The sequence below is a fragment of the Colletotrichum jinshuiense genome, chromosome 7 (assembly GCF_051148585.1).
Source record: "Colletotrichum jinshuiense chromosome 7, complete sequence".
NCBI lineage: Eukaryota > Fungi > Ascomycota > Sordariomycetes > Glomerellales > Glomerellaceae > Colletotrichum > Colletotrichum jinshuiense.
In genome coordinates, this window is record NC_139314.1 from 3,487,839 (window position 1) to 3,508,303 (window position 20,465).

General features: G+C 53.1%; 4 protein-coding genes across 4 annotated transcripts; 3 read left to right on the forward strand and 1 right to left on the reverse strand.

Moving 5' to 3' along the window:
• Positions 1-328: 328 nt before the first annotated feature.
• Positions 329-2,206, reverse strand: EsH8_VII_000901 (kinase-like domain-containing protein; the record flags this gene model as incomplete). The annotated part of the gene is made up of 1 exon (XM_083271034.1): positions 329-2,206. One exon carries the CDS (start codon positions 2,204-2,206, stop codon positions 329-331), a length of 1,878 nt encoding a protein of 625 aa, XP_083128591.1.
• A 2,700-nt stretch (positions 2,207-4,906) lies between these two features.
• Positions 4,907-6,136, forward strand: EsH8_VII_000902 (uncharacterized protein; the record flags this gene model as incomplete). Its single annotated transcript, XM_083271035.1, has 1 exon — positions 4,907-6,136. The coding sequence occupies one exon, from the start codon at positions 4,907-4,909 to the stop codon at positions 6,134-6,136; it is 1,230 nt and encodes a 409-aa protein (XP_083128592.1).
• Positions 6,137-13,815: 7,679 nt separating this feature from the next.
• On the forward strand, positions 13,816-15,664 carry EsH8_VII_000903 (uncharacterized protein; the record flags this gene model as incomplete). Its single annotated transcript, XM_083271036.1, has 7 exons — positions 13,816-14,097; positions 14,185-14,450; positions 14,519-14,598; positions 14,664-14,905; positions 14,972-15,041; positions 15,097-15,424; positions 15,613-15,664. 7 exons carry the CDS (start codon positions 13,816-13,818, stop codon positions 15,662-15,664), a joined length of 1,320 nt encoding a protein of 439 aa, XP_083128593.1.
• Positions 15,665-18,582: 2,918 nt separating this feature from the next.
• Positions 18,583-19,352, forward strand: EsH8_VII_000904 (pectate lyase; the record flags this gene model as incomplete). Its single annotated transcript, XM_083271037.1, has 2 exons — positions 18,583-18,904; positions 18,955-19,352. The coding sequence occupies 2 exons, from the start codon at positions 18,583-18,585 to the stop codon at positions 19,350-19,352; spliced, it is 720 nt and encodes a 239-aa protein (XP_083128594.1).
• Between the last annotated feature and the right edge of the window lie 1,113 nt (positions 19,353-20,465).

Here is a 20,465-nt window from a genome sequence, read left to right on the forward strand (position 1 = left end):
ATGGGTGATGTGTGACATGCCAAACATATCAGACCATGAACACGACCTGATCTGCATCAATGAGATGTGGCATTTCATCGACGCCCATGAATGACAACAAAACCCACTCACCATACTCCCAAATAATCCATGCTCTCTCTCTGCCCTTCTCTTTCAACATCAGTGGTATCTCTCGCGCTAATATCATCCAACTCGTCGCTACAATCAGCGCCGCCAATCTCGACGACGCATTTGCGCGTAAACAGTTGCAAAAAAAAGTCCAAATGCAAAAATCAAATGCCAAATGTGGAAAAAAAAAAGGTCAAAAACAACATTAGATCGAGAACATTCATCTCTTGGCGGCGGCGGCCTGCTCCATCAGGTAGAGCTCTCGCACGACCCGGGCCATCGTGATGCGCTGGCTCGGGACGGGTATCAACATATCAGAGACAAGCCTCTCGAGCTTGTCGCGCGGGTACAGTTTCTCCCTCGCCTGGACGACCTCATTCAGCCAGATGTACATGAGGTCCACCGCATGAGTGCACGGCTGGTTCTGCATCCTCTGCGGCTGCGGCGGCGGCCGGTTGACGTCGGCGATCATCCAGTACAGCGCCTGGCCCCTGTTCCCCTTCCTCGACCGCGCGTCCGGGAACGGGAGCTTGCCGAGGACGTACAGCATCGTCACGCCCAGGGCCCAGACGTCCGACGGCGGCCCGCGGAGCTTCTTGCCGATGAACTCGGGCGGGATGTAGTACGGCGTGCCGCCCGTCGTCACGGGGCCGCTCGTGTGCGTGGACAGACCAAAGTCGCACAGCACGGCGCCGCGCGTGGGCGAGTACAGGATGTTCGCCGGCTTGATGTCGTTGTGCACGAGGTTCTTGCTGTGCAGGTAGTTCAGCGCGCCGCTGATGTCGCGCATGATGGTGAAGGCGTCGGCGCGGTCGCCCATGAAGCTGTGGTCGACGTGGTTGCGCCACACGCCCTTGGCGGACAGGTCCTTTGCGTCGACGTGCTCCATGTACAGCGACAGGTAGCGGGCGTCGCCGCCGTACAGCTTGACGATGGACTCGTGGTGGAGGTCGTCCTGGCTCTGGTACTCGCGCAGCCACATGTCCGCCTGGCGGATGACGTTCCGCTCGTTGTCCTGGGGCTTCGCGCTCGGGTTCGCCGAGCGGGTCTTGAGGACCTTGACGGTGACGATGCCGTCCGGCACGTTGGAGTGGTCGGCGGTGAAGACTGACGAGAGCGCGGTGGAGGCGATCTGGTCGCGCTTGCTGACCGTGTACTCGTCAATCTCGCAGCCGCCGGGGATCACGACGGTTTCGTCTTTTTGCATCTCGAGCAGGGCGTGGCCGTTGGTGGTCACGATCTCTCTGCCCTTGGCCTCGGTCGGGAGCGGGAAGATGAGGGGCTCGGCCGCGGGGCGCAGGAACATGATGACGCCGTCATCCTTCTCCCTCTTGACCGCGGTCTCATCCGTTGTCCGCGCCTTCTTCTCGGTCCGCGGCTCGCCTTCGTCGGCGGTAAAGGACCTCTTGCCCGAGGCGTTTAGCGCATCCGAGCTTGGGGTGGAAGGGAAGTCTTCTTTAATTGCGGCATCGGCTTGCTTGAAGAAAGCGGGCCGCTTCTCCAAGATCCTAAAGTCAAGCACTTCAATATTTCGAACGTTTATCCTCCAAGTGCCCGGGGAGAGGGCCTTGGGGGTACCGGGATTGACGGTCCAACTAGCGCTAGAGGCGGGACCGTCGGATATTCTCGTTAATGAGATAGGCACTTCAGAGCGGTTCAGCAAGATCTGGTTGTCGCTGGCCGGGTCGTAGTACAGCTCGCACCACAGCGGCGGGCGCGGGGTATTGTCGTCCAGGCGCTCCGGCGGGATGCGCACGGAGAACTTGATGTCCCTGGAGGTCTGGGAGACGGCAAGGACCTTGTGCTGAGGCTCCTGCTCAGAGGCGACCTCGGCGCGGAGGGCGAGCCATTGGCAGTTGTAGTTGCCCGGGCTCACCGAACGGCTCCGGGTGAGGGGTCGGACGAGGATACGGATGCCCTGCTTGTGATGGTGCTCCTCGACGCGCAACTTGTCTAACGGCACGGCGTCGGCCTGGGGCAGGTCGAAGGGCTCCTCTACGCGGATGCTCCTCAGGCGGGCATCGAGTTCAGACTGGGAGAAGGGCTCCGTCTTTTCCTCCGAGGGCTCCTCCGAGCCGCGGACTCGGCGGTCTCCCATAAAGCAAGGGAAGGTTGACGATGTTGCCTAACCGTCGTGGCCCATGCGCGGTGCGACAACGATGGCAGGCAGGCAGAATACAAAGACTCAAAGACTCCAAGGCACTGGGATGGCGGTTGGAGAAGGAGAGTCGTTGCGGGTGGCAAAAGGTGGGTAAGGTCAGCCGGGATAGGATGGGATTGGGGTAGGTGAGATAAGGTGAGAGATGTCGTTTGTCGCCGGGGTAGCCAGGCAGGCAGGCGGGCAGGCAGGCAGTTGACGGTGCCAGTTGGCGGGCAGGGCGGAGGGAGGGTGATGGTGGTGAGATAGATACGTTTCGTTGCGACGAACAAGGATAAGCGGTAGGGTGTCTGTCGGCAGGTTGGCCGAAGCGGGATAAATGGGAAAGGAGACAATGAAAAGGGAAAGAAACAATGTCTGCGAGGTACGAATGCAGGAACAGCACGTAATTAATGAGCCACCAGGGCACAGCCAACAAGCAGATTGTTTCGAGCCAGGGCGGATTGGACGTCAGATGAACAGATGGACAGATGAGCCAAAAGTCAACTGGAACCAGCGACGGGGACGGGGACGGGAGAAACGGGGAGAGAACGGGGTGGACTTGACGGGGGGGAGAGGGACCTTGGGACCTTATGGATGGCCTGCTGATGGAGTCTCAGCCTCGAGTCGTTTATCGGCCGACGCTGACCAGCAGAGCTGCTTATGTATTATAGCAGCAAAAGCCGTAGCAGCAGCGGCCGTGGTGTTGGTGGTGGTGGTAAGAGCAGTTGGCATTCATATGACGGTCAGCACATCGATATCTGCGCCGAGACTCTGCAATGTGTGTGAGCATAGGTTGAGTGCGCAACGAGTGTATGTGGGATGGGATAAAGAGTCATCGAACCCTGTGGGAAGCCACGGGTGCCTGGGGCCGAACGGGCATGGGGGGTTAGGTATTCTTGGGGGGGAAGAGGGGGAAGAGGAAGATGGACTGAAATGGTGAGCTGAACTGCAGCAGGCAGGCATATTTTCGGACGAGGGTAGCGCTTGGGGAGGGGAGATCGTTCTCATTTGAGATCTTGCACGGCGCCAGCCCCCGGTCGATGAGAGGAGCAACACTGCAAAAGTACCATGACTGCACATGTGCCGTGTGGAGTGACATGGACGGCGGAACATGGGCGTCTACGAATAGTCTACACCATCATCTCCTCACCCCCTCCATCGAGACGAGACCCGGCAAAACGGTATGTGCTGCCACAACCCAGCCACAACGCCTCTAATTAGTAGATAAAACGGCCCAGAGCAGAGCGAGCGGCGGTAGGCACTGGGACTGGGACACTGAAAATTGGGAGGCATCCAACGTTTGGGCCGACGGTCTGCAGGTCTGCACTGCCAGCCGGACCCTCGCCAGTTGACTCAACCCGGCCTGAAGACGACCTGGTGAACGGGACAGAGTAACGTCACTTGACCCTGGTTGTCTTTCACCTTTCACGCGTCGAGATCAATCGGAGAGGAATACTGGAGACGCAGAGACAACGGCCCGTCCGTGACTGGGACAGGTGCGGACAGGGTCTCTTATGAAGGAGACGGTGTTGTGGGAGACTCAGTGTTGAGGGTCAGGCTGGCGGCTGGCCTCAGAGCCTGACAGGGCATGTGTGTCGGAACAGGGCGATGACAATGACGAAGGAATGGCATTCAGTGAATCTTGATGAGTCGAAATGTGCACCGAGTGAGTGAGAGCAGCCGTCGGCCAAGGCGTCACGCGGTGATTGGCCCACCAAGCGAGGATTGATGACTGAGCCGTCCTATCGAGGTCTCGTTCTTCGCCTCGCGTCATCCGCCGGCCCCTCGCTTCTTCCTCTTTTCCACTTTCTTTCGGGGAGTGGCGCTGTCCACGTTCACCCTGTTCCAGCATTCAGCAGCCCCTCGAGGCTCCTGCGCGCCCAAGAGCACCCCCAAAGCCCTGCCTGCCTTGCGATTCCCTATGATTCCCTGCGCCCGGATCAGAAAAAGTCGTCTCGTGGCGTGCGTGGGTGGACACACTTTGAGACCTGCAGCCTTAGTCATCGTTGTTATTGGCTGCCTTTGGTATCGCCATGCCACCCTGCATGCGCCCTGCCGACCTTATTGGCTCGCTAGAGTGGCGGAGTCTTCCAGCCCAGGGATAGCCCGGCGCTCGTGTCCCGATTTCGTCGGCAATGGCAGGGATCTGTCGGCACTTGCAGGGGTTGTGTTGGCCGCTAGCGCTGTTGGGTTGCATTCCCCCCTGCTCTTTCCCGTCATCTCTGCAATTCTCTCCGGCTGCACGTGACTTTTGGCGATGTTTTGAATCGGCCTGATGTTCGTCCGACTCTGGCTTCACCACATTGCGTTCCGGCACCCCCCCGACTAACTCATTCCCGCACTCCTCAGTGTCTCCACGCCCTGAAACTGTCCATTGTCATCACCATCAAGCCCGTCAAACCCAACTCTCGCGTCCTCGCCCTCGCCTATACACACAATGGATACCCTCTGCGGTAGCATGATCTGAATGCCTCTCATGTCGTCAACCAAAGCCCACAGTAACTACGAACCTGCAAACCGAAGCCAACGGCCTCACCCCAAACCCTCTCCCTCTACCTCTCCTCCCCTCGCCCTCCTACTACCCGACATCCTCTAACCCCCGACCGCCCCCGACGCTCCTCCTGTTCCTCGCCTTCACTTCGATTCTCCTGCATTAACATGGACGACGAGCCGGGCCTTGCCTGGCCGTTTTGGAAGTTTGGGATGAAGAGAGATGACCTCTCCACCAAACTGCAAGACCAATACAACACCATTCCGTCCAGCATCCAAGACCCCCAGGCCTTCCACCACGATGTCTACGAGATCTCCCACGTCGCCGAGACCGCCGACGAGTTCCACCGTCTCATGGCCGACCGCAAGGAGCAGCGCCTGAAGGAACTCAACGCGTCGCTTGATCTCGCTGCCGTCGAGATCATCGCCCACCCCAAGCTGGTCGGCACCGCACAGTGGTCGTACGCCCTGCAGCTCTTCCGGACACGCTCGCTCGACTCCCTCGTGCGACTGTTCTCGAGCTATCTCCCCGACGACTACTCGTGCACGCAGGGCTACTACACGGCCTCGTCGACCGGCACCTCTCTCAGCGACCGATGCAGCACTCGCTCTGCAAGCACCAACTTGAGCAGTCTCGATGACAACGACGGCCCTTCATTCTTTTACGACGACGATGAAAAGCCTATTATGACGCATGAACCTTTACATATCAACACATCCATCACATCTTCCGCCATCACCACGGACCTACCTCCCTCGCCTCGCTCCATGACCATGCGGTCCGACACCTCCGTGTCCTCTCCCGTCGACGAAGACGACTATGTTCGTCACCGCCTCACACCCGCTCGGACCTTGTCTTTCTCGGGCTCCGAATCCGGCACATTCGAGGGCAGACGACTACAGTGTCTCGTTGACGACGATGAGGAGGAAGACACCTCGCAGTCCGAAGACCCCGACTCCCTGGCGACGTCGGTCTCCGACTTGGAGGAGCACCGTTTGACGCGTGAATCTACCGTGGAGGAGCAATCCCATACCGACTACTTTGAGAGTGCTATCGAGGAGGATGACTGCGAAGATGAATTTCCCACCACCCAGCTTCCCTTTGACCTCTTTGACGACCTGATGGAGTCCTCCGAGACCCCAACACCCAGGCAGGAAACAACAACAACAACGGCGTCCTACCTTGATAGCAAAACTTCCTTTCGTTCGATACCCCATTCCTTTCGCGCATCCTCACCAAAGATACCCAACCACCGTCGTCGCGACGCCAGCCCCGCGAAGAGCAGCAGTAGTAGGAGGAGTCCTGAAGAAGCAGCGTGTCGTATACAGAAGCCGCACCCCGACGCAGCACGCGTGCGGGCCTTGGCGGCTAGGGAGCGCCGGAGAGAAGTGGACTAGCATGCAGAGCGGCCAGGGAAGGCGGGCGCTGTATATATGTCCATCCAGTGTACATACATCTGTATCATGAGTTCTAATCGTTTCTTACCAGATTCGTGGATCCCCAGTTTTAAAGCGATCATTCTGCACTCCGGTCTCTAGACACGATTGCGCCGTGATGAACCTTTTGACTCGGGAGCGCGGATACCATTTGATGGCTGACGTCCAGGATATAGGTATGTTTCGAGAATAAACCGCGTGCACTGACCGATCCAGGCGATTCCGCACCGTTTTGGCTGATCCGCGTACGCGTTTCTCCCCCGGCCAACGTGATGTCGGTGTCGGTGTCGTGATGGCTGGGTTTCTCGGTAAGCCGCCCCCGTCTGACCGTGTCAGGTGGCTTGCTTGTACCCTGCCCCGTCTAGGTGGTGTCGAGTGACCTACCCGATGACTAGCGGTCCACCTTTTCTTGGCTCGTCTCCTGTCTATTTTTGCATTCACTCACCTTGGGGGGATTATGACGTCAAATCACGGAGGTAAAATGATCTGTTTTTTTTTTCATCTTCTCGTTGCTTCGGTTTCCGTGTTTCTTTTGCTTATGGAGCGCCGGGTCATGTGGCTTTTACATGGGTGGCGTTTTGGTAAGTCTTTCTCGGTTGGGTTTTGGGTATGATGACGGATGGGGAGGGAGTTTGAGGCCATTCACGCTGCACTCACTGCGCTCACTGCACTCGTCATAACCTCTCGTGCACCTTTTTGGCGGGTTTTGCATTTCCGTACATGAAAGTTGCAGTGCATGATATACAATAGTTAATGACATTAATCTGAAGTTCCATACATACATTTCGAAAGACCTTTCTGACCTTGCCCTTACTGCAACACCGTACACGGTAGGCAGTTCGCGTGATTTCATCGTGGATTGAACTGCCCATGGACTTGCTTCAGGAACCTGTGATAGATGGTGGAAGAGGCTGGGCCGCCAGTTGGTAAACTGTTTAGTTCCCGAGACAGTCGACTCGAAAGTATCTTCTAAGGACAACGAAGCTCAGATCCGCAGGGCTTGAAAAAAAAGGCGAAAATGGGGCCAGCGCATCCAGAAGGACCCTAGCGGCGCGTTGTTCTCAACACCTTTGCAGAGTCGACAGTTCTCGCTTACTGGATCGAACAGTTGATGCTCTTGGGTTTAATCTAGCTACTCGCGCAGCCATTCAACCATGTCGGAAAACGCAGGTTTTAAACCAACTCATGCAACGCCCCTGAGCTGCAGTATTTAAAGCCAATAGAGTCAGGAGCTTCCGAATACTCTCATACCATTCAAATATACCAAAAGACTTATGCTCTGTAGTCTATTCGCGTGTGACGTCGATCTAATAGTAAAAGCACCGGGCAAGTATATCTCCAAATTCGATATTGCCGTAGTCATGAAACCCCCAACCGCTGCCGACGTCGTCTTTCGCGTCTCGACAGCTTCTTCTTTTGATTTGGAACCTCACTGTCACCGGCTAGCCCGCTGCAACCACCCCATGGGCTCTGGTCCGCAGGCCAGCCTTTGATTGTGTTCAAGATATCGTCCCTAATATCCCTCTCGCGCTTAGCTCTGCCCGCATCTCGTAGATGTGAATAGCGTCGAGCTATCGTCTCTTGGACCTGTGCCGCCCTCGTCCGACACTCACGGTCGCCCGTCCTCAGCTTCTCCACCACATTGCGCAGCGGCTCCCAGCAATTGGCCTCGTCTTCCCTGTCCCAGAGGACGCGCGCCAGGTATTTGGAGGCCACCACATAGCAATATGTGGCAGAGCTCCATGTCTGAAGCGTCGATTCATCTATGCTCTCGATGAGCTTGCCGGCTAGAATCTCTGCAAGACTTAGGTTGCCTCGTTCCCTGTACGCAGCAAGCATGTAATCCGAGACAACCAAGAGACCCCTCGAGTGGTAGTTTTGCCCTTCAATAATGGATGTTGCCAAGCCCTGGTACTTCTCCAAGGCTTCAATGCGAAACTCTCCAGGGAAGTGACTGTGATAGTGGCTCCACATCCGAAGGACCACGGGGTGCTCTTTCATGTTTCCGTACTTTTCGAACTCGTGAATGGATCTCTTGTAAAGAAGCCCAAGAGTCATCTTCAGGTCTTTCAGAGGTACTTCATTTAGTAGGGCAAGAAGCCGAACGAGTGGGATGGTGTTGCTGTACAGGTGGAAGTACAGCCTCCATAGATATCTGATGAAGCGTTTGACGAATGATGCGTACGGTGGGCGGAGCCGGTCGCTGATGCCTCTGATGTACAATAGAATTTTCCAGATGTAGACAGCCACCCACGGATCATGCTGCTGGGCAGCCGTGGCAAGTCTTTGATAGACTTTCTGGATGGTCTTGAAGGCTTTCAACTGGTGCTTCGTTTGGATCAAAGACGACGCCCCATGGCACTGATCGGCAATTGTCTTCCATAAATCGGAATAGTTGGCCGCTCCGGCCGCATATGTGACGCCAAACTCGTCCCAGGCCCAGAGTTTCCTGGTTGTATCAAGGTGGCCTTTGACATAATTACCAACAAGCAGGAACATGTCTTCGAGACTCCTAGATTCGTCATGACGAGGCCTAGGAATATCCGCAGCCAGAGAAAGAGATCTGTACGCGCACAGCGCGCTAGACGCCCTTGGAGGCAGTGCTTTTGCTGGCCTTCTTCGTTCTCCTAGGTTTGGCTGTGCTTGTTCTATGTTTACGTTCGTTCGAGATTGGCATTGGTTTCTTCGAAGTCCCATGGTCTTTAACAAAGCTCTCACGGGACCTTGCCTGCAACCTCGTTAATGACCATATATATGCAAGGGATAAGACAGAACCTCACTTTACTCGGATGCCGTGGAGTATTTCAAGGTCCGTGAGAAAATCGTCGAGGGGCTGGTTGGTTTGGAAATAGCGCTCGAGTAATGGCTTCAGCCTCCTTACTTCTTCTGCGGACAGGCTTGGAGGCCGGCCTCGTGTCCGGTTGACACTCTTTCGTTTTGGGCGGTATTTCCATTCTCGGATGGTCACGTCGATTCTCCGCGGATTCTCGTTCAAGGTACTGCCTCCCATGACAGGCTGCAGAAACGAGGCATCTTGAAAGCATGTAGGTTGATTCTGGAGGGGCTGCGTAACAGGTGCTGAAAAATCAAACGTCTCGTAACCGTAGAAACCAGTCTCGAGATATGTCTCGATGGGTGGCAACATATCAAGCTGCGGCAGCCAAGTTGGGGGAAATGACATTTGCTCCAGTTCCAGACTGTTGATTCCAGATAGCGTACTGCTGTCGCCAACCCAGTCGTCAAGGGAGTCAAAGTTCGCCTCGTATTCAGCAGACATGATTTGTGGTGTCTCGTTCTTGTCTGGTGTTGCAAAGGTGCTGTGAAAGTTGTAGATGATAGCGCCGGCTCACCTCAGAAGAAATCAATCACTGGGCCTTTGGTCACCATACTCTGATGCGGTCGCTATCCGGAGTCAGCGGCATGTCCAGAAAAGTGGCGTACAGCTCAAACGTGACATTATACCGCCAATGCCATAGTAGTCGGACGAGAGAGCGGGGCTGGGAGATGCAGGTTTTGCCCAGCCTATCAATTCCTGCTCATCATACGCGGGCTAGGTCATAAATCCAAGTTCACAAAATACGAAAATGCACCTTGCATGATTAGCGTCTCGATCCAAGTCTAGAAAATGCGAAAATGCGCCTTGCATGATTAGCGTCCCGATCAGCCAATTCTTATCTCATGTTCAGTGAGGGACCATAGTCAATCGTCTAATGGAACATGGTTGACCGTCGATGAGGTATCTGCGCTGCCTTTCAAACCCGCATTCTCGGCCTGTGGTACGGCGAATCAGTCAATCACTCACCATCACAAAGTGTTTTACGCCAGAGCATGGAACAGCCATTGAAGAGTGAAAGGCAACCGAGAAAATGGTCGCGAAAGATATAAATATGCTGTCTTTTCCTACCCAGAATTGGCTCGTATCTAGTTTCTCAGCAGCAAGAACATCCCAGTGCAACTACCACACAAGCCCATTAACATTTCAGACCCTGGTCTCTACTTGACATCTTCACCCTGATTTTCAATACTTTTCACAATGCAAATTCCCTCGGTTGAGATCAAACAGCTATCCCCAGAACTTGGGTCAAGCTCCAATACTAGTCTTGCTGGCGACCATACTCATGGCCCTGAGCTTCCACGCCTTCAAGAGGGCAGCATGTCTTCGGAAGATGGCTTCATGTCAGAAAATGATTCAGAGAGCTTTGAAACGACAGCCGCCAACACATTGGCCAGCCCTGCCACAAGTTGGAAGTGGTGGTCCTCTGAGCAACTCACGCGGTTGGTTGCCAAAGCCAAAGGGGCTGCTTCAGAGGCGGCATTGGCATTTATCAAAAGCTCGTAAGTATCCACAAGAGTCTCTAATAATGTTCTTGTCTCAAATCATATAGGATGTCAGGTACAAAGTTGATCTTTGTCATGGGCCAGTCAGGCACTGGCAAGACATCGATTCTCAGAGAATTGACTGGACTGGACCTTCATGTTGGCAAAGAACTGAAGTCAGGTAAGCATGACTTTTCCCCTTGTTTCATTATGGCTCCAGCTGATAAGTTCTCTTTCCGATGAAGGAACTTTGCAGTATTATGTCTGCCCGGCCGTTATTGACGAAGAGCAGTATCTCTTTATAGATACAGCTGGGTTCGGTGCTGCCGACCTGAGTGATGAGGGGACCTTTCAAGACATTATGAATTGCCTCTTAACCCTTCGTCCATTTGTCACAATTGCCGGCGTACTATTCGTTTACGGGCCCATAAACGATCGGCTTTCGGGTCAAGATCAACGAACTCTGCGATGGATTGAGTGCTTCTGTGGTCCGCAATTCTTCAGCAACATCACGATCGTCACTACAAAATGGGACAGATGGAACCAGGACTCATTTGAGGATGAGTGGGTTAAGATTGAGTTATTCAAAAAGGACAGTGACGTCAATCACATCTTGAATCCGTCGGGCCGGTACCACGGAGGCACTATTTACCACCATGGTCTTCCTGGAGGCACAATTACCAAGGACTCATGTAGTCTTGTTCTCAGCGCTAAGAGCCGAGCTGCTGAACGAGGTGACGAAATTCGCGATCTTATCCGACGCCGATACGCAAATAAGGAGATCCCCGAGCTTCAAATCGTTCGGGAACTAGACCAAGGCATATCCTTGTCCAAAACACAGGCGGCAAAGGTTCTTGTTTCTGATATTCAGAAAACCTTGGTCAAACTTTCAGAGGGGAGTGCAAATCTGGTATCTTTAGACGGATTGCGACTGATCTCCGACTCCGAGGCTTCCAGTGCACCTCCAAAGGAGAGTGCCAATTTGGGTCCCAACCCTCCCAAGCCGGGTACCGATAAATCAGAGAATCAGCCCAAGGCACAGCCTAAGAAACAGGCCACATGGTATGAGAGAATATTTCCCTGGCTGGTAATCATTCAAGAGACAGCGGAGTTCTTCGCAGAAGCACGCACATCGGGGTATCAGTCTGGCAACAAGGCAGGAGGTAAACCTGCACCAACTTGGAATATATGGGAAAAGGTCCAGAAGTGGTGGACTGGGTCGGTTTAAGGCTATTCTCTCCCCTCCGGCCCACAAGTACATGGTCGAATCATAAGGCGGCGTAGCTCGGGGAGGGACAAGTACAACCACTCGTTTACGCTTCTACCGTCTTTGGAATTTCCTAGAACATTGAAATATATACTAAGTCTTGATCGAGGAGACCTTCCAGATGGCTTTGAAATGTGATCAACAATTGAATAAGATATATTCAGATGTTCTCCTTAGGGAAAATAAACTTTGCGAACAAGGCAGAAATTGACACCTTACATCGTTCCGGTTGCCCGTGCCTTTAAATATTAATTGAAGCCGGTAACTAACTGAAGATCAAGAATCAATGAAATTGACTTATAAGGGCGCCCTGTACAGGCGTACCCTGGAGGCTAGGACCATTGATGAGGGGTGAAGCTGGAGTTTGAGTTGGTAAAATACTCAGGCGTACTTCGGCAAGCTAGATAATTCACATCAAGGATAACCGAAGCAACCACGTGGGCCGGCTTACAGGCTCTCGATCACCCCACGAATTACATCGTGGAATAGAAGGACGTGTGCTTTTCAATAAAGAAATCAATTAGAAACTGTGCCTCCATGCTGGTCATTATGAGGTTCAAATTTATGTGCAACAAATTTGGATTAGTGTGACGGCTGATTTGCTGACATGGGGTCCATATGCGCCAAGCACAAGTATTGTTCGGGGCAAGGGAACTTCACTTTTGTTGTTGAGATCAGGTTGACGAATGAACCCCGCCCGTTTTCAGCCATATTAGCACCAATTCTTGGCCTGGTGGTTGTCATTGCTGGATTGCCGGAGGTGAGATCTGCCGTCGTCATGATAACGCGCGAAATCCGCAAGAAACTAGTCCGAAGACGCCCATGAGGGCTGTATTCTAGGAAAGTTGATCCCGAAAAACAAATTAGTGGAACAGACCCTACCTGACGGACCTTGTGGGCATAAAGAACCGGCTAATGGCGCTTTACGAACCTGCTACCTCGAATAATGATGTTAGCGCCATAGTGATTTCTGTTTTCTACGTTTCGTTTCTCTCTTGTAGTTGCCAAAATTCTTTTAGGGCGAGAATCTGACCCGGTAATGTTATTGCATTATTTTCTTCTTGGGTGTTATTTCAATCCCAATATGTATGGCATGTTGGCTGAGGGGTTCATCGAAAATCAAAAGTCACTGTTATACAAGCGAAGATCATGAAGTTAAACTTTCTGTGTAACTTTCGTTTCGTGCCATTGCCGCCACAACCGTAAGGCCTATATGAAGCATAAACGCACCAGTGCAGTTGCGGTGGTATCAAAACACCGAAGGATACAATACTTAACCTGTAGTGGCTGCGACGTGCATACCTATTGCGTCTCTTTTGTGACGCGTCTTGAGAGTGGACCATACTCCTAATTTATGACCAACCACGGAGGAGCCTATGCCAGCCGTCCTTTACAATGTCCATGAGATTCAATAAATGATTTCATTGTTCTATTTCTCACATGTTGTTTGACTCCACAACCTAGTAGCAAAAAAATAAAACGGTAAACCAGAATGATCCTTGAGCCATTTCGGGTTCGCATGTAAGGTAAATGTCAAGTAGAGCAAGCCTGTTACCATACTGTTCATCGGGCCGAACCAGAAATGCAAAAAGAAGCTTTCTCTTGGGAGTCTCCCCCCCGCAGCCCGCTCCGAAATGGTACGGCTTCCCCGCATCGCCCCGCATTGGCGGCAGTAAACAGCCAGCCGATCGACAACACACAACCTTGTCATAAAAACAAAGATCTTCCACAATTCTCTTCATGATTCGTGCAAAATCCACCCGGTCGAACGGCTCCGATGGAACATTGATGCTACCCTCGGAGATCGGGCGCGAAAGCATGCCGCAGCTGCCAGGATACGATGTTGATGTCGCAGCGACTCGGCCGGGAAAAGCCCGATTTGACGATGAAAGATGAGTATTCAATTCACGGGGCCGTCGTGGTTTTTCGGCGAAATGACAGGGCTTGCAATCGTTCACCAGTGCTCGAAATCAGCCAACAGGTCTCAGTTTTAACAGTTTTCAAGACCCCACTCCCCTTGTCGCAATTTTAAGAGGTTATTTCGGCCAGCTCAATCATGCGCGGTACTTGGGCAGTTGGCGTGCTTTGCACCCTACTCGCCTCTGCTTCGGGAGTCGCGGGACAAGAAGCGGAAGCAGCAGCAGGGGGCAGAAAGACCTGCACCGTCAACGCCAGCGGGACCAATGCCACTGACGATGCCCCTGCGATTTTGCAGGCCTTCAAGGAATGCGGTCGGCGCGGCAAGGTCGTTTTCAAGCCCACAACCTACTATGTCAACGCGGCCCTGAACGTAACTTGGCTGGACGACGTCGAAATTGACCTACAAGGCACTCTGCTGGTATGTTATTCTGCTTGTTGCGCACGCCAACATTACCTAGGGCTTTTTCATGTTTTGAGATGACGAAGGCTAACACGAGGCATCTAGTGGAGCACCAATATTTCGTACTGGCTCGCAAACTCCTTGGATGTCGGTTACCAGAATCAATCCACCGCTTTCATTCTTGGCGGCAACAACGTCCGTATCAATGGTCACGGCAGTGGGACTTTCGACGGCAACGGCGACTACTGGTATGAATGGATCCGCCAGCAACCGAACACGTCCAACTACCCTGGTCGGCCGCATGCCATCACGTTCAACGGGTTGACCAACTCTATTGTTAGAGGTGTCAACTTTGTGAGAAGTCAGATGTGGTACGTATCTTTCGGAACACCGGCGCTGCAATCGGATCCGATTGACAGCACAGCTGACATGGGGGCAGGACCATGTCAATTATTTACTCTCACAACGTCGTCCTGGACAGCATCCTTGTCAACAACACTGGAAATCGCTTTCAGAGCTGTGAGTGGCACATGACCTGGTTCTTCGCCTAAATCTGCATGTCTGAAATTTCTGACCTGGGATAGCAAACACCGACGGTGCCGACACAATCCGATCGTCCGGGATCAAGTTCAACAACTGGACCGTCTACAGCGGAGATGATAGCATCTCCCTGAAGGCAAACAGCACCGACATCAGCATTACCAACTCCAAGTTCTACAATGGCCTCGGAATCGCACTGGGCAGCATCGGACAGTACAATGACCAGTTCGAGACAATCGAGAGGCTGAATGTCAAGGACTGCTTCTTTGACAACACGCTCCACGCGGTTAGTCCACATGGCCCTCATGTTTGATTCGCGTGACGGCATCATGTTTCTAACCGAACCCGTTAGGTCTACTTCAAGACCTGGACCGATGACCAGAACGGCTACCCTCCCAACGGCGGCGGCGGCGGGCTCGGATGTACGTTCGCTTTAATCTTCGCATTAAACGCAACCACTGACTTGAGACCCCACAGTTGCCTCCGACATGTCCTTCAAGAACCTCACCGTACAGGGCATGCGAGGCGCCGCTTTCTCTATTTCACAATGCACACGGTTCCGCGGCGCACCTGGCGTGGGAAACTGCACCAACTCCCAGTTCCAGATCCGCGACATCACCGTCGACGGCATGACGGGCACCACCAAGTCATCCCGCGTCGCGAGTCTGCAGTGCAGCGCCGTCGCTCCCTGCACAAACATTGGTCTTTTCAATGTCGACCTTCGCTTTTCCAACGGTACGGCGGCCTCTTCGTATTTATGCGGAAACGCCGAGACCCCAAGGGGCTTTGAGTGTACCGGCCTGCCGTGCGTGGGAGGAAGTGCGACGGGTGAATGCTAAGCGAGCATCTGGACTTACGGACACTTGGCGAGGCCGAGAAATTCCCATATCTTAGCAGTACTACCTAGGTGAAGCCCAGAGAAAAGTCTCGTCTCCGGCAATGCCGCTAGTGTGGCGTGACATTGGATGGCAGTTGCAATGTGGGGGGAGTTAGACGCAAACTGAAGGACTATCTTGTCGACAGAATGGAAACTGACTACACCTAGCTCGTCGTCGATTGCTTTTAGTGTATTATGCTCGTCTTCAACTAAAGTATCTAGGCCGCATTCTGATTTATTTCAATGCAAACGACGCCCCTGGATTCACCCGAAACTGGACCTGCCACCCGTCACGTGAGGCTATAAAGCGTCACCTTCCTTCTGCGTAATGACTTTAATTAAGAAGGGCATGTATTGCCGACCAAACGAGTCCCCATTCGGATGATTTACTTAACCCTATTTCTCGTTTTCGGCCGAAGGATGGCGTGTTGTCCCATAGGTCGGTGTGCACATACCAGAAAATGACTCGTGAATTTCCCCTTCTCGGCCCGAAACTAATGCGGGCTCTATCTGCTTTATGATCCTCGCTAAGTGGGAGTTCCCGCGGTCGTGGTCTGGAATTGAGTTTCAATTTGCAATGCTTGGCGAATCGTGTACGTTGATTTAAGCACATTGCCACGTTCTCGAGTCTGACTCGGTCCCCTCAGCCACAAGCAAGCGTGATGATACCGTTTCTCGGCTCCAGACTAGGTTCGACACAGGAGTCCCTTGCCAGGGGACGTCTGAACTATAAGTTTAGTTCCCTAGCGCATTGCGACCTGTAGGGCTGTTGCTGGAGAGGTTCTGGACTGTGGCGCGCGTGCAAGCGCACCACCAGACCATATATTGCCGCTAGCCAACTCGGGGTTTATGAAGCGCCATCCCACTTCCCGCGACACAGCTAACCTCAACCAAATTTCAGCAAGCGCTAAGGGGGGTACCGTATTGACGAATTAGATGAAAAATTTTCGCTATCGGTTTTAGATTTGCAACTTGCGTGTTCTCAGCAGTCGGAACAGGACAAGCCCATCCCTACTTTTGACCAATTTGCCGAGTCGTAGAGTCAAAGGGGTATAAGGAGTTGATTATATGGCTTATTTTATAACCGTACAGAGGCATTCATATTCCCGGGCTCAATTAGAGCGGCCCTTAGGTGGTTTCATCTGTAACTGAAAGCTTCCAAGTGCATGCAAACAAGTCATGGTTTGAAGACTGCTGATCAATGGAAAACAAAAAGAAATTTGGACTCTCTTCAATGAGTTAGTCAGCTGCTGGTTCCACAAGTTTCCTCCAGCCCATCGAAAGGGGGGTTGGCATGTGCCAAGACGCGGGACAATTGGAACAACGGAAAAAATAATTCCCCCATCAGTTAACCAATTCGTCGTCAACTGTCAACGGCCAGCGAGACTTCAAAATGGTTGAGGTGCCAAGCGTCTAAAGGGCGTTAGGCCCTTTTTCAACTGTCGCGCTTGACTCGATGCTCTTGGCATTGTCCGTCCAATTTTACGGTACGGTTCGCAATTGCCCCCCCCACGTCCCATGCGGGGGACAACGGTACCAAACACGATACCATGGCACCGGAGCCTATGTACCGGCCGGCAGCTGATAACAATCTACCGAGACATTCCCCAGGTATTCCGTGCTCCGGGAATAGCTGACCAGCCTGTGTTTGTCAGATTGTTGTCCCTTGTTTTGTGGGGAGATTTTCCCTTTTCTTTTTTTCTTCTTTTTTTTCGTCGGCGCCAGATTCTGCGGGCAGTTTCTATTTACGCTTGAATTTTACGCTGCAGATTGGGCAGATCAGGTAGATTCTCGTGCCAAGTGGTCGAAATGCCGTTCCTCCAGATAAAATCAAATCTAAAGCGTCAGGCGATGATATTGGTCACCTGCCAGTTTAGCCATCGTTGCCCTCACCGTTGTTTAAGCTGCTTCCTGATGAAGAACGTTATAGCCTTACACCATTTTCTTGGCCGCTTTCTTGGGGTAATTAGCCATGTGCTGCGCGATGCCTCCTTATCGACCTTCTCTGCGCGCAACCGTTTCACACTATCATGCGACTAGCGCATAACACAACCCTGGCCTCGAGTACCTTGGCGGCGATTTATATGTGGGGCGCGGAGCAGCCCGCTTCTAAAGGGTCTAGACGTTCGAATTAGAGAATCAGGTCACGGACGTCGTTCCTCTGCGCCACTTGCTAAAGTGTCTCTTGGAGGACAACAATAAGGAGTTCACACACCATGGCACCCCCCCAGAACACAACGGTTCGTGTCCTCACCCCTGACGATAAATGGGTACGCGGAAAGGGGCTGTGTTCGAATACATTTCCCTACCTGGCTGTGTTGGTTATATTGTTTGCCAAGCCCTATAGATGGGGAGACAGCGGTCTTAGTGCGCTCTCATTGGCAAAATCACGCTGTTTACATGGGGGCCTGTCAACCACGAGTGAAAAGAGCGGGGGCTGCGATGGGCCCCTGGAGAACCCGCGAACTCTATATGAAGACCAGACGATGTTAGAACACTCAAAACCCCTACGCCTATTAAACTATAACCGTGCATCTTTTTTCGACTGCCGGGGCCAGGTCCGCGGTTGACAGCTCCCAGGGAGCCGGCTCATTGGTGGGCTGAGGGGGCAGGTGTTAGAGCGCCTGGGAAGGGACCTCGACGGACATCCATGTTCCCGGCCGAGGGACCGAAGGTGGTATGCCAAAGTCTACGTGCCTTTGTGGTATAGCGCCCTAGGCGTACGTTATTTCCACCAAGGAGATCCCTTGGTACCGGGCACTTGGGATAGTGCTGTGGAGATACGGTATAGTTGCTGGTGATTGTGCTGTACGGTCTAGACTCTCACGGCCAATTTGAGACCAACTCCCTTGGGCTGCGGTAAAGTGTTGTTCGCCTCCTAAGTGAGAAGCATCGTGATGTCCGGAAGCAGCTCAGAATCCAACATAAATACTCTCGGAATCCCCTCCAAATCCAAGAACTATTCCTCTCTCCTCACCACGCTCACTCAGAACAACTTCCAACAGCCTCTTCAACAGTCTCTTCCAACAGCTTCTTACTCCTTTTTATCTCAAGCTCTTCCAAGCCTCACCGCCTCATTCTTCAAAATGCAGTCCAAGATCTTCGTCTCCGCCGTCCTCGCCAGCGTCGCCGCTGCGCAGACCCTCAACATCCCCACCCGCAGCGGTTCCATCATCTCCCTCTCCGCCCCCAGCGTCATCTCCGGCGCCAAGGACTATGGCAACCAGGAGTACGACCGTGGCCGTCCCTGCGACAGCGACGCCGACACTGGCAGCACCTCCGCCGTCTTCATCCTTGAGAACGGCGCCACCCTGAGCAACGTCATCATCGGTGTCAACCAGCTCGAGGGCGTCCACTGCAGGGGTGCCTGCACCCTGAACAACGTCTGGTTCCGTGACGTCTGCGAGGGTAAGTTGATCCATCCCGCCCCGAGACACATGCACTAACCCCAGCACTAGATGCCATCTCCCTCCTCGGCAACGGCAACGTCCAGATCAACGGTGGCGGCGCCCAGAACGCCGTCGACAAGGTCATCCAGCACAACGGCCGCGGCACCGTCACCATCGACGGCTTCACCGTTGTCACCGCTGGCAAGCTCTACCGCGGCTGCGGCGACTGCACCAACAACGGCGGCCCCCGCAACGTCATCGTCAAGAACGTCAAGGCCCGGGGCGTCAAGGAGCTTGTCGGCATCAACTCCAACTACGGCGACGTCGCCACCATCTCGGGCACCTGCGGTGCCAGCACCCCCAAGGTCTGCCAGGAGTACAAGGGCGTCGAGAAGGGCCAGGGTACCTCCGACCCGGTCAGCACCACCGCCAACTGCAGGGGCCAGACCTCCCTCGCCGCCTGCTAAGCGGCTTTTTGATCTCGCCTGCTTCGTTCTATCTCTCAATGTTTTGAGTGAGGGGTTGCAGGGAGCTCATCGCCCTGCATTTGTATATATCTCCTCTTTGTGGCTGGACGGGCTGTAGCTTGGATGGCTGGATGAATTGTTTGTACATATTTACTTGGCTTTATCGGTCCTTATATATTGCTGCGTCAATACCAACTTGGTATAAATAAAAGAGACTTTATCTCAAATCCTGTTATTATCGACCGTGATCCTTGGTTGTATGGAATAATCCGACTGTGCCTTGACTTGATGTAATCTGCCAAGGCCAACAGAAGCAGAGAAGTGTTTATAGAAACTTCCGAGACGACAATACCTTGTAATTGGCTTCAGCCGCTAGGACCGACAGATAGATTGCTCGCAACGCAAAGTTCAGGACAAAAGTTCAGAAGTGCCGGTTGTCTCATTAGAACTTGTATAGAACCGGCTACATGAGTTTCTTGACTGAAGAAAGCTTAGCTGCTGTCTTCATGTTAGATGGAGTCCGGAGGGGGTTCCCTTTCCAGCACCATGTACTCGATAGGAAATAAACTTTACTGGCCAAAGACTTGCCCTACAATCCAGCCCCTTGACGTCCTACAGAGGAATTAGGAATCCATAATCCAAGACAGGCCTAGCAAACGCAGCCATTTGGGATCGCGAAATGACCCAATAATAGGCTCAAGCGGCAAAGGCACTCTTTTTGTCAATAAGACACTCTAGCCGTCCCATTCGAGTTGACCTTGGAGATCCCACAAGGTTCCATTGGTCAGCTCAACTTAAGCACAACATTCGGGAGGGAGCACGTGCGTATATCTTTTCCCGCCGGCATCGAATTCCGTTCTAATTCCGCTACGGCCGTAAACATTACGTTTCATGTAATGCCCCAGATGATACGTACCACAGTAATATGCAAACCACCAAAGGCGGCATTCGTAGTGACCCATGGACTAACATACGAATCAAAACATGGAGATGCCTCGTCGAACACTGCTGTTTCCGAGGCACCTTTAAGAATCCAAACCGGGCCAGAGTCGAAGAAACGAACACAAGAATCGATGCCCCTAGTTCATTTTCCAACATGATGCAAAGCGGCAA